Source organism: Daucus carota, chromosome 9 (genome assembly GCF_001625215.2).
Source record: "Daucus carota subsp. sativus chromosome 9, DH1 v3.0, whole genome shotgun sequence".
NCBI lineage: Eukaryota > Viridiplantae > Streptophyta > Magnoliopsida > Apiales > Apiaceae > Daucus > Daucus carota.
This window is the reverse complement of record NC_030389.2, coordinates 35,530,542-35,542,820: the sequence shown is the minus strand read 5'-3', so window position 1 is coordinate 35,542,820 and position 12,279 is coordinate 35,530,542. Positions and strand designations below refer to the sequence as shown.

General features: G+C 34.7%; 1 protein-coding gene across 1 annotated transcript; it reads right to left on the bottom strand.

The window, feature by feature from the left end:
* Positions 1-7,338: 7,338 nt before the first annotated feature.
* On the bottom strand, positions 7,339-10,306 carry LOC135149640 (disease resistance protein RPV1-like). Its single transcript, XM_064085408.1, has 4 exons — positions 9,874-10,306; positions 8,432-9,626; positions 8,032-8,310; positions 7,339-7,866 (listed from the first exon to the last, which is right to left on the bottom strand). The coding sequence occupies exons 1-4, from the start codon at positions 10,143-10,145 to the stop codon at positions 7,339-7,341; spliced, it is 2,274 nt and encodes a 757-aa protein (XP_063941478.1). The 5' UTR covers positions 10,146-10,306.
* Between the last annotated feature and the right edge of the window lie 1,973 nt (positions 10,307-12,279).

Below are 12,279 nucleotides of genomic sequence, written 5' to 3'. Positions count from 1 at the left end.
AAAGCATCCCCATGACTTCTATTGCTTCTACTCTTTAGAAACATAGTTGGAGCACGATTGCAACTTATATCCTCTATTCCATGTGAAAAGCAGCAAAACCTATAATAGTCAATAATACAGAAAATACGAAAAGAGAAAACGTAGGGATTTGATTCACGAACAATAACATTGGGCAACATATTTTTACGCACACAGTACAAAGGTAAAATGAGCGCTAGGAAATAACCAGCCACGTTTACCAGTAAGGAAGAATCGTTGACGAACAAAGAAACCGAGCAGATCGACTATGCTGAATTGCTGATCAACAGATATACGCGTAGCCACCTTATTTCATGGGATCAGTGTTTGTCTTTTTACTTATACCAGCTGTTGTGTGTAGGAGGCTACGTTTAGGACACTTCTTTGCATCTCTTGTGAACTCTTGACCATGCATGTACGTAGGAAATAAACAAACTACGGCCCCCTTAATTCCTGGTATTCAAATTGGACAGCAGCACTCTTCATAATCTACACGGTTTCATTAATACATGTCTGACTAGCTAGCAGCATGTTGACAACACCACAATTCACCAAGCTGCTGCATCACCACCTTATCACCTGCTTGTCACCAGCTTGTCACCTTTGTACTATTACATATTAAATTAACTTAAAACGGGTTTTGATTTTTAACAGGAGTGACACATCTGATTTCCCCCATTCACATTACCTGTGGGAATGAAGATATCAGACGATCAATATGACCCAGTGCTTGATATTCCACTTCATATTAACCAGGTTCAGCTCGTACACATTCAAAATTTTTGGTGTATTATCTCGGACACCTGCAAGGTACAAGTGTCCACAAGATTCTCCAAAATGCCGGAAGTGTGAACCACGAGCCTGTGGAGGCAGAGCGATTGGGTCAATTTCTCAGCATCGATATCAAAACGATAGCAAGATAGCCTGTTACCCCGGATCAAATAAACTGCACCATTGCAATACTCACCCCTGGCAAATTCCATCCCAGTTCCAACCAAAGAAAACACTGGTATCTACCCATTGACCAGTTCTGAACTGAATTTTAAAATTTTAGGACACTAGTCGGCGTCGGGATGACAAACAAACACTTGCACACATATAACTTTGAAATGGGGTGATACCAAAGGGTCAAACGCCAAACAACAATTAGCAAAATAACCATAATTTTCAGCATTTAATTTGGGCACAGGTACTAACCTTAGTTGATTCGTAACTAAATACGAACACAATATTTTTTTCTGGGGGCATCTTGATTGGAGCATGATCAGGTATTCAACTGGATCTGAAAAGAAGGAATTTTACCTCCTAATTCATCGACAGAGATTGAAAGAACTGTATTATCCCGATAACAGACAGGCCTGTATAAGTAGAGTCCAGAGGGGATGCGAGAACTAGGGTTTCAACAGTGTGGCGGCGGCCGAACTGGGCATCGGAGATAAGGGCACACCATTGTTTTGATACCGATTTGAATCGGGTCAGTGATCTGACAGGTAGACGGGGAAAGATAAGATCCAGTAAGCTATCGTTGCCTCCGATCAATTCTGCTGATGGTGAACATAATTTTGAGATTTAGGGTTCTTTCTAGTTACCATTTCTTGTCAGGCGGCTTTAGTAAAATGAAATGAAATAAATATGTGGTTGTTTTGTTTTATATAGCTAAGTTTGTTGTTTTGTTTATTGTGTCCAATAAATTTTGTGAAAAACATGGGGACTTAATTGTGTATTATTTGAGATTTACTGGTACAATTTATTACGCGAGGTTTAAATAACTTTTAAATATTTATATTTTATTATAATTATCACACGTATAAGTTGATTTGTGGGATTTTAAATCTTTAATAAATTTAAAATTTTTAATTCTTAATAATAGGTAAACATAATATATAACACTATTTGGAGTTTTTCTTATTCTAATAGCGGTATTGTAGTCGTTTCAACAATTGTTTGATAAATTAATAAAGAAATCTAACGGAGTTAAATAAATTTAATTCACAACTAATTTATTATCAATTTTCTTAGACATTATCTTGTGTTTTGGTCCTTTTACTACATACTGCAGAATGGACAATTGTTGTAACTTCATTGTAGTTGAGTTCCTATTCATGTCAGTGTTACCACCATCATTTCGTTTTTATTGTAATCTTGTAAATGTCAATGAATGAATGAAATTTTGTATTAATACAAATTAGGTTAATAATATCAATATGAACTCTATATTTATCTGAATTCTAAAACATGATAGAAAATTATATAGAGTTGTTTGTAAATCAAATAATTTGATTTTTAAAAATTAAAAGAAATATATAGTTTATTTTGTGATATAGTTTTGTTGGTGGAATAATCATTACATTACAAAATTGTAATCAATATAAAAGTCTTTTATAGTAGTATAATAATAATGATTAAATTAAAAATATATGATGAGAAACAAATTTCGGTATTACTCCTTATTTATTTGATTTCTGAAATATGATAGAAATTTTATAAAGCTATTTCATGAATTAAATTATTTGAATTTAGAAAAGTAAAACAAATAGTTTTGTTGACCATGACTATGCCTGTTGATGAAAATTATGAAATACTCAAAACTCATGAGCTTGAGATAGAGTAAAGGAGCAAGATACATTGTGCTAAGTTTAAATCAATCACCTTGAAGGTTAAGGAGAAAGCACCCAAGGAAGTTGTTGTAAAGAGGAGTCACTCAAAAAAAAAGGCTCTAATCACAAAGTCTAATAATGAGTCATCAAACTCTGATGATGACTCAAACTTTGATAATTTCGAAGACTGTGAAGAAGATTTGTGTAGTTTCTTCGGTTTTAGTTTTGATTGCGTGAAGATTTAAGCACTTTAGTTTTCTTGTATTTGCAGTGAGAATTTATTATTAAAATGCTATTTCTCTTTGTATTTATGAAGATAGTATTATTTATTCAATTGCAGGGTACTAGTATTAAAAAAGCTCCCATGAATGACGACATCTTAAGAAACCATGATGATGATGACGTAGACGAAGAAGGAGAGCAATATCCCTTGCAATAGATACAAGATTTATAAGGGACCAACTCATCTTTTAAGACTAACTTTTTGAAACTCCCTACGACTTTTAAGACTAAGATGCAGAAGTATAAATGTGTATATAATGATGTAAGTTGTTATCCCAACCTTGGTGAATGAATTTCTAATTGTTGTAGTAATTAATTTTGCAGCGTAAAACTTTTACTATCACTTATTTGAATGGTGTCTAATCAAGATTGTTTAATTTTTATCTAATTTAGCAGCGTAATACTTTTACCATCACTTATTTCGAAGGTGTATAATCAAGTTTGTTTAATGTTTATCTAATTTGTGTTTACATCAGATTGCAAATTATAGTATAGTTTGATTGGGTTATTGCGATTGGATTGGATTAGATTATTTTGATTTGGTTACAGGCGGGATAGTAGCATATATATACAGCAAGATCATGGCATCTTTTTGGTAATATTTTTAATAAATTTGACTACTTTCAGTTGCATTTAACTTATTATATTTGACGAAAACGGTCAAATTTATAAATTTGACTGCCCAACATTAGTCAAATTTATAATTTGACTACAAATATCAGTCACAATTATAAAATTGACTAACTAAAACAAGTGGTCAAATTTATAAATATGACTAAACACAAATAGTAAGAAAAATTTGACCGATATGCTCGAATTAAATTAAAAAAGGTGGGAGATTTGAATTTTCATGAAAATTTAAACTTTGAAAACGATAGCAAAAAATGATCGAAAACGGCCCAAAATAGCATGTTCAACATAATACTATCAAAAATAACTAATTTCGTCAAAAATATTCGGCCGAAATTACACGAGTTATATGTGAAATCTCATTATACAAAAAATGTATATCCACTTTTTTTTTTTAATATTCACTCGTTCGATTCCATTCCATTCTATTTGCCATTAGTTTTGGCTTGACAGTCCAACAGGCTAGAAATGTGACTTCTAAGATGAGAACTGAGGTGTTTCATCTTCTATACAATCACTATTTAGGTGATGTGCTGATCTCATATATAACAATCAACCGAATAATTACTAGTTCAAAAAACGAGCCCTTTTTGGAAAAAAACGATGACAAGTTATGCAAACTTCCGGTGATGTGTTGAAGCTCCATATAAGAAAGCAACACAAGAAATCACGACAATGAGACACCACCAACATAGAAACGAGCATTACAATGCCAAAAATAAGACTCATTTCTCCCATTCTTATACTTAAGCACACAACACATAATAAAAAGAAAAATGTTTGGTGTACATAATTGTGTACATAATGATATGTGGTGGGTTTTAGTTGGAATGATCCCACTATATTCACATTAACCACCCCAATTAAAATCTTCCACATCAATTGCCACATTAAAAATTTGGATGATAAATGATGCTTCTTATACACTACAACATAAGGCTATTTACGATGGAAATTAAGCCTAATATTTGTCGTAAGTTCAAAATTTACGACGGAATATTTACGTCGTTTTTGCTCAAGTAAGTATAGCCCAGCGTCGTAAGTTCGGCCTGGTGGGACCCACAATTTCATTAAAGTAATAACTAAACTTACGACGCTTAAATCCGTCGTAGATTTTCAATTTATGACGGAAATTTCCGTCGTAAAGTAACTACCGACGAAGTCTTTTATGAACGTCCGTCGCAAGTTCTGGAAAAAACTTAAACTTACAACATGTATTTCCGTCGTAAGTTTAAATTTATCTATTGCAAAACTCTGTTTTATTTTTTGTATTCCTGCCATTTATAGCATTCAAAATAGGTCCAAAACTAGTCCACACATCCAATCCTCTTCAATACCTTTTACTAATAACAAACATTTAGAAACAATCTAACAAATGAATCAATCCGCAATATCATAGTTAATTAATCAATCCGCAATACCATAATTTCATTAAATAACATCCTCACAAACATTTGTACACAAGCAAAAGGCTTAAATTATACAAACATCCATAACAAGGTGGAAGCCAATATAAGCAACAAGGTTTTAAAATAATGAGTATATTAACTACAAGAACTCAAGAAGTGACAATGTTGTGGAAACTGCTCCCTGAGAAGCACGTCTATTCTCAAGTGTCTCTGTTAAAGTTCGGTTGTCACTGCCATCACATCTCAGATGCTGCATGGGACCATGGAGTTTATGTTGTTTCTTGTTAATTCATTAGCATTTGGTCCATTATATATAGGTTCAGTGACTTCTATCACAGCAACATCTCAGGAACAATATACTCTCTTTGTAGAAAATGGATATATTATATTTTGTAGAAAATAACATGTATATCCAAGCTACAATTTCAGAATTAAAACAAGCCTAGCATTTACAGAAACAATATACTCTCTTTGTCCTAATTATTTCTTTACACTTTTTCTCATTCAGTTATTTACATTTCAAAACTTATCAAATATAATAAAATTTTATATAACCCAAATGTGTAAACTTTAGGTGGGACGAAAGGAGTATTAAAAGGGAACAGAGCTTGTGGAAGACGGTTTTAGTATCATGTGAACCCCGCACATCATCACTTCTTGTTGAAAAGGCGCTCCAAAAGAAACCGTAATTTTGTCCCCGCTCCTCATTGAAATTTCATCTTCCCCCATGCATTCTATGACAGATAAAAGTTGACCTACATTATATAAATTATGAAGCGCATCTGTCCCATGACTATAATGATTTGTCACACCCTCAGTTATATTTGTGATATCAAACTGAAGATATGAATGTCCCCTGTTGATGTAATTATAAACAACCCAGAACGCAAGTCCCAGAAAGTTATCTCCCGTGTTTGGTGGAACATCAAAAGATAGTGTGCATCCGCTGTTTTTATAGCTGAACCATTCTGCAATCTCCCTGTTTTGTAGAATAGCTCCAAAGGTAGACCACGAGTCTCCTCTTATCTGTAATATACAAGAGAAATGTAAATAGATGTAAATAAACGTGAATGTGTATCACTGGGAAAGAGAGACCAACACCAACCTGCAGGTGACTCTCCTTTATATTGACTTTTAATGTGCTGCCGTTGCGATAAACATCAAGTGTTTCCAAATCTCTCAACGTTGACAGATCTGGAAAGCCTTGTAGGCTTGTACATGCACTAACTCTAAGGAATTCAAGATGAGGTGGAAGTTTCTGGAGAGATTGAAGAGGCTGCAGCATCTGATTATGATCATAATCTTCAAGTGTTTGAGGTAGGACCAGTGTTGTGAAAAGCGCGCCTAGGCGCAAAGCGAAGCAAAGCGCACCCTTAGCGCCTCATATATGTCGAGGCGAAGCAACTTCAATGAAGCGCACGCTTTTAGCCTTGAAGCACAAAGCGCGCTTAAGCACAAAGCGGCAGAAAAGCGCGCTTTAGCGAAGCTAAGCGCATAATAAGATATTTAATGTTATTGGGCCACTTCTAAGGCCCAAAAGTACTAACCCATAAAAAAAAGGAATTTTGGGTCACTTTTAAGGCCCAAAAGTCCTAACCCATAACAAAAAAAAGAATTTTAGGCCCAAATAAAAAGTACTAGCCTGGAATTCTGCCTATGAAACATAAATTTTGAATTTTAATATTTAATTTTAGGATTGTTTTTCCCTCTTAAAGTATTATTTAATATATTATAAAGGATACATTAAGTTATTTTTGGCTTAAAGTGTGATTTAATATATTATGAAGTATAAATTATGTTATAAACCTATATACATATATCCTAAATAATAAATAAAAAAAATTGTAAAACATGCGCCTAGCTTCAAAGAAGCACGCGCCTCGCTTTTGCGCTTTGCGCCTAGGCTCCAGAGAGTTTTGCGCCTCGATGCGCTTAATGCTTTCAATAACACTGGGTAGGACAAATCAGGTAGTTGTTCTAGTGAAGCCTGCTTATCTAGGGCCAACTCTTTTAAATTGAGTGGTAGTTCGGGAAAGGAGGACCCATGACTTGTACAGTTGAATAAACAAAGTCTTTCAAGGTTGAAAAGCTGAAAGAAACTAAAGGGTTTTGTTGGAGAGGGACTCCCGCACTCATCATAGAGTGTTAAATCTATCAGAGATGAGAAGCTTAGAATCATGGGCAAACAAACTCTTATATTACAACTCAGATGCAGGGCCTCCAACTTCATATCAGTTACGGCCTCGATCAACTCAATTTTTATTATGTCCTCACGAACAAGATGTAAACTTGTAAGTGATTTAAGATTGCCGATGCTATTTGGGACACATGCAAGCTTCTCGCAGTTATCGAAATCCAACATTTCTATCCTAGGCAGTGATCCAATAGAATCCGGTAATTCTTTAATTGATGTATGAGATGCATCTTCCCCAACTGCTCAGGCACTGCATCTTCCCCAACTGCTCAGGCAATCTCTTCAGCTGTGAACAGTTAAACAGATGCAGAGAGACCAAATTAAGCAGGTCTGAAAACGAGTCTGGCAGTTGTTCGAGTCCACTTCCATATGCTTCCATGTTCCCAAATTGCTCAGGTAACTTCCTAAGCTTCTCACACCCGCTCAAATCCAAATGAACTAATTTCTTCAAGTGAGCAATTGAATCTGGCAGTTGCTCAATTGCTGTACAACTTGCATCAAGCCTCTGTAAGCCTTTCATATCGCCCAATTGCTGCGGCAATAGTTTCAGATTTCGGCAACCACTCATATCCAAGAAACTCAGAGTAGCCAATTGTGTGATGGGTTTGGGCAATCGTTTTAGAGTCACACAATCATTCACATTCAAATGGTCTAGTTTGGTCAAGTGTCCAATTGACTCCGGCAATTCTTTCAAATGTATGCACCCATCCAAATTCAAATGATGCAAAGAAGGTAACTGTAATTTTTAATGGTCAAGAAGGTAACTGTAATTCAAATGAACTTTTTCTTCTTATGATCATCACACTGTGTGGTTCGCATGATACCCACTATTCTGTGATTCTCGGTATTTATCTAATATATATAACGAGGAGAGAATTAGTTAAGATATTTGATTTCATACCTCGGCAATCTTCCACAATGTTTCAAATCTGCTAAATGGCATGTCCAGGAAAACAAGTTTTTGTAGGTGAATAGCAGAAGGTAAATGCATCCAAGGACAACCATGCCAACTAATGCACCTTAACTCACGAAATGAAGTTTTGAAATTTCCTTTGATACCATGGACATCAACTAATTTTAATAACCTTAAGTTTGGCAACCTTTCAAATATCTCAGCATTGCAGTATTTGTTAGTTGACATTGTTAGGTCGATAATGAGACCTTCGATCTTATCCATCTCCTGAAATGTTCAGTAATAGATAATAGAATAAGTAAAAATGTGTACTCAGAAACTATGTAATGAAATAGAAGCATGTATGATTTCTCATAATGAGGAAAAAAATATTTAGCTGTTTGTTTACCCCAAGATTTGGCAAAGCCTGACATGCTTCTTCTTGATTCAGGTACAAGCGCCGGCATGGACCATGTTTGGATTCTTCAAAAATAATGTTCCTTCCCATGTCCTGTATGAGATTATGCATCTGAAATCTATTATTCCGATCAATGGTTAGTAGACACCTTTCGATTAGAATTGGTATCCCAGCCTCCGGAAACAAATCACAGGATTTGAATACATCAACAGCCTCATCTATGTTCTTTCCCACGAAGAAGAATACAATATCAAGGAAAATAGCCTTCTCCGTGTCATCTTCTAATTCATCATAACTCATTTGTAGGATTTTTTGGATATCATTCATTGGCATTTTTTCAAGTTTTTGAAATTTAGCTTTCCAGAATGACATATTTGTCCTACCGCATAAAGATGAACCCAGCATCTTTAGAGCTAATGGAAGGCCTCCCGCATAAGTAACAAAACTTTCAGACAAAGCTAAGTATTTTCCTGGAGGCTTTGATTTTTTAAAGGCATGATAGCTAAAGAGCTCCAGTGAATTGATTTCATTCAGATGCCTCACCATATATGTATTTACTTTTGACAGTTCTACTTTCAGTTGATTTGGCAAGTTTAAATCTCTTGCTGTAATTATCATTCTGCTGCCATCTGAGAACAGCTTGCAAATCCTTACTAGAAATTCAGAATAGCTTGACTGATCCAAATCATCGAGAACAACGAGGGCTTTCTTAGAACTAAGAATTTCCCTCAATTTTCTTAGTGCACTTTCAACGTCACGGACCTTAGAATCCTTGGCTCTGAGAAGCTCTGTCAAGAGCTGCTGAAGTAAATGAAATAGAGGACTACCGCCTTGTGAATTTTGTTTTACATTTTCCAGAAAACAACTTACATCAAATTTGTGGGAGTATTTGTTATAGAAAGCCTTGGCTGCTGTAGTTTTCCCAACTCCACCCAGCCCACATATTCCAAGGGCACGAACATCATTTGACTCCATGCTTAGTTGTTGATAGATCTCTTCAACGGCAAGATCTATCCCAAATAGACAAGTATCGAGGTGTAGTACCTTTCGCGATGCTTGTGGCAAAACATTCTCAACAATATTTCGAATGATATCCGCTTCACTCCCATTCATCTTAATAGAAAACACAAAACTGTAAATCTTAGCATACATAAATAGTACATAAAGTGTTAAAGCAGAGGTCCATTAACTGGTGAATATGCCAAGTGATTACAGAGAATGTAATCAAATCAGGTAAAAACAAATGGTATATTTTTAGATAAAGAATACTATATTCGTCTCACTCATTTCTATACAGGATTTTTCAAAATATAGTTTTATGATTAATCTTTTAAATTTTTTGTTTCTAATTATAAATAATTTGTGAAACTACATTTTTATAAAGTATCTATACAACTCAATGGACGGAGGGAGTATATCGCAGTGGGACTTACTCTTCAGCGTCTTCCAAATGGTATCCTGATAGATCCGCGATTTCAGCAAGCGCCAATTTCCATTTCTCAATCCTATTAGCCGAGTGACGCTTCTTATGCTTTTCAAGAGCTACACCAAAACTCCCCTTGTGGTGTCGTAGATCGGATGGATTAACATAGTAAAACACAGGAACAACCTGATTCCTTTTTCTCTTGGAGCTAAGGATCTCTACAAGCTCATCAAGGCACCATGAAGAACGAGCATAATTCTCCGAGATAACAACAACAAACATCTTCGAAGTTCTGATTGCATGACACAATCCTGACTAGATTTTCTCACCCTTTGGAAGTGCAGGATCATCTCTGAAGGTCACAATTCCAGCTTGATCCAAAGCATAGTAAAGATTCGAGATGAAATTTCTGCGAGTGTCCTTACCATAAAAGCTCAAGAAGACATCCCATAGAGGCGATTCCTATGTTTTGTTGACGATTCCTATGTTTCTAGAAGCTACTGACCGATAATACCTCGACAGTATAAATGATAGACCTCATAAGCTAACTATGCTTTCTCTTTAAATTGGAGAAGAGCAAACCGAGAATGATCCCCAAGGAGAAGAAGGACTACACTACAGAGTGATAGGTTGCAAAACTGCCAAAGAAATCTAGGATGTTCTAGAAGTGAGATGCGAGAGTAATAAAGAAAAAGAGGATGACCATACACTTTGACAAGTAGGATGATTTGGAAGACTCCAACCGCAAGTTCCTGTTAGCATTGCGTGACAAGTAGGATCTAATAGCCACCATCATCCGACACAATTATGAACTTGATGATATGTCTTCAGATGAAATATATGAAATACTCAAAACTCATGAGCTTGAGATAGAGCAAAGGAACAAGATACATGATAGTAAGTTTAAATCAATCGCCTTGAAGGTTGAGGAGAAAGCACCCAAGGAAGTTGTTGTATAAAGGAGTCACTCAAAAAGAGAGGCTCTAATCACAAAGTTTGATAATGAGTCATCAAACTCCGATGATGACTCAAACTCTGATAATTTCACAGATTTTGAAGAAGATGTGTGTGGGTTCTTCAGTTTTAGTTTTGATTGCGTGAAGATTTAAGCACTTTGGTTTTCTGTATTTGTAGTGAAAAATTATTTTTAAAATGCTATTTCTCTTTGAATTTATGAAGATAATATAATTTATTCAATTACAGGGTACTAGTATTGAAATAGCTTGAATGGATCGCGACATCTCGAGATACCATGGTGATGATGAAGACCTAGACGAAGAAGGAGAGCAATATCCCTTGTAATAGCTACAAGGTTTATGAGGGACGAACTCCTCTTTTGAGGCTAACTTTTTGAAACTCATTTTGACTTTTAAGACTAAGATGCACAAGTATAAATGTGCATATAATGTTGTAAGTCGTTAGCCTAACCTTCGTGAATTAATTTCTAACTGTTGTAGTGATTAATTTTGCAGCGTAAAACTTTTACTATCACTTATTAGAATGGTGTATAATCAAGTTTGTTTATAAACGTTTATCTAATTTATGTTTACATCAGATTGTAAATTAAAGTATATTTTGATAGGGTTATTGCGATTAGATTGGATTGGGTTATTTTGATTTGGTTAGAGATGGGATAGCATATATATATACAATTGGATCATGGCATAATTTTTTTGGTAATATTCTTGATAAATTTGGCTATTTTCGGTCGCATTCAACTTATTATATTTGAACGAAAACAGTCAAATATATAAACTTGACTACCCGAAATCAGTCAAAATTATAAATTTGACTACAAATATCAGTCGAAATTATAAAATTGACTAATTAAAATTAGTGGTTAAATTTATAAATATGCCTAAACACAAGTAGTCAATAAAATAAAATTCACCGATATGGTCAAATTAAATTAAAAAAAGGCGGGAGATTTGAATTTTCAGGAAAATTTAAAATTTGAAAACAATAGTCAGAAGTGATAGAAAACGGTCAAACGTAATCGGTCAAATTTAGCTAATTTTGATCGGAGAAGCTAAAGTTCACTAAGTTATGACTGACTGTATATTCCAGTCGAATTTAGTTAAATTTGACCGCATTTGATCAAATTTAAATAAATTGATCATCGAAAAATGTGAAAATGTTTGGAATTAATTCGACGAAAAACTGTCGAAATTATAATTTCGACTGAATTCCACAATTAAGCGACTTAATTGTGATGGATGCTTGCTGGGTTTATTAAGCGGTTTTTGTAAAATTTTCTATCTTTTTCTAGTTTATGCTATTATTTTTGACCGATGTTGTAGAAATTAGTGCACCATATTTTACGGGATATAGTTTAATATTTCGACAGAAGTTGTAGAACCTAAAGGACCATTTTTGACAGGATATGGTTTAATATTTTTGAGAGAATGTTGTCAAA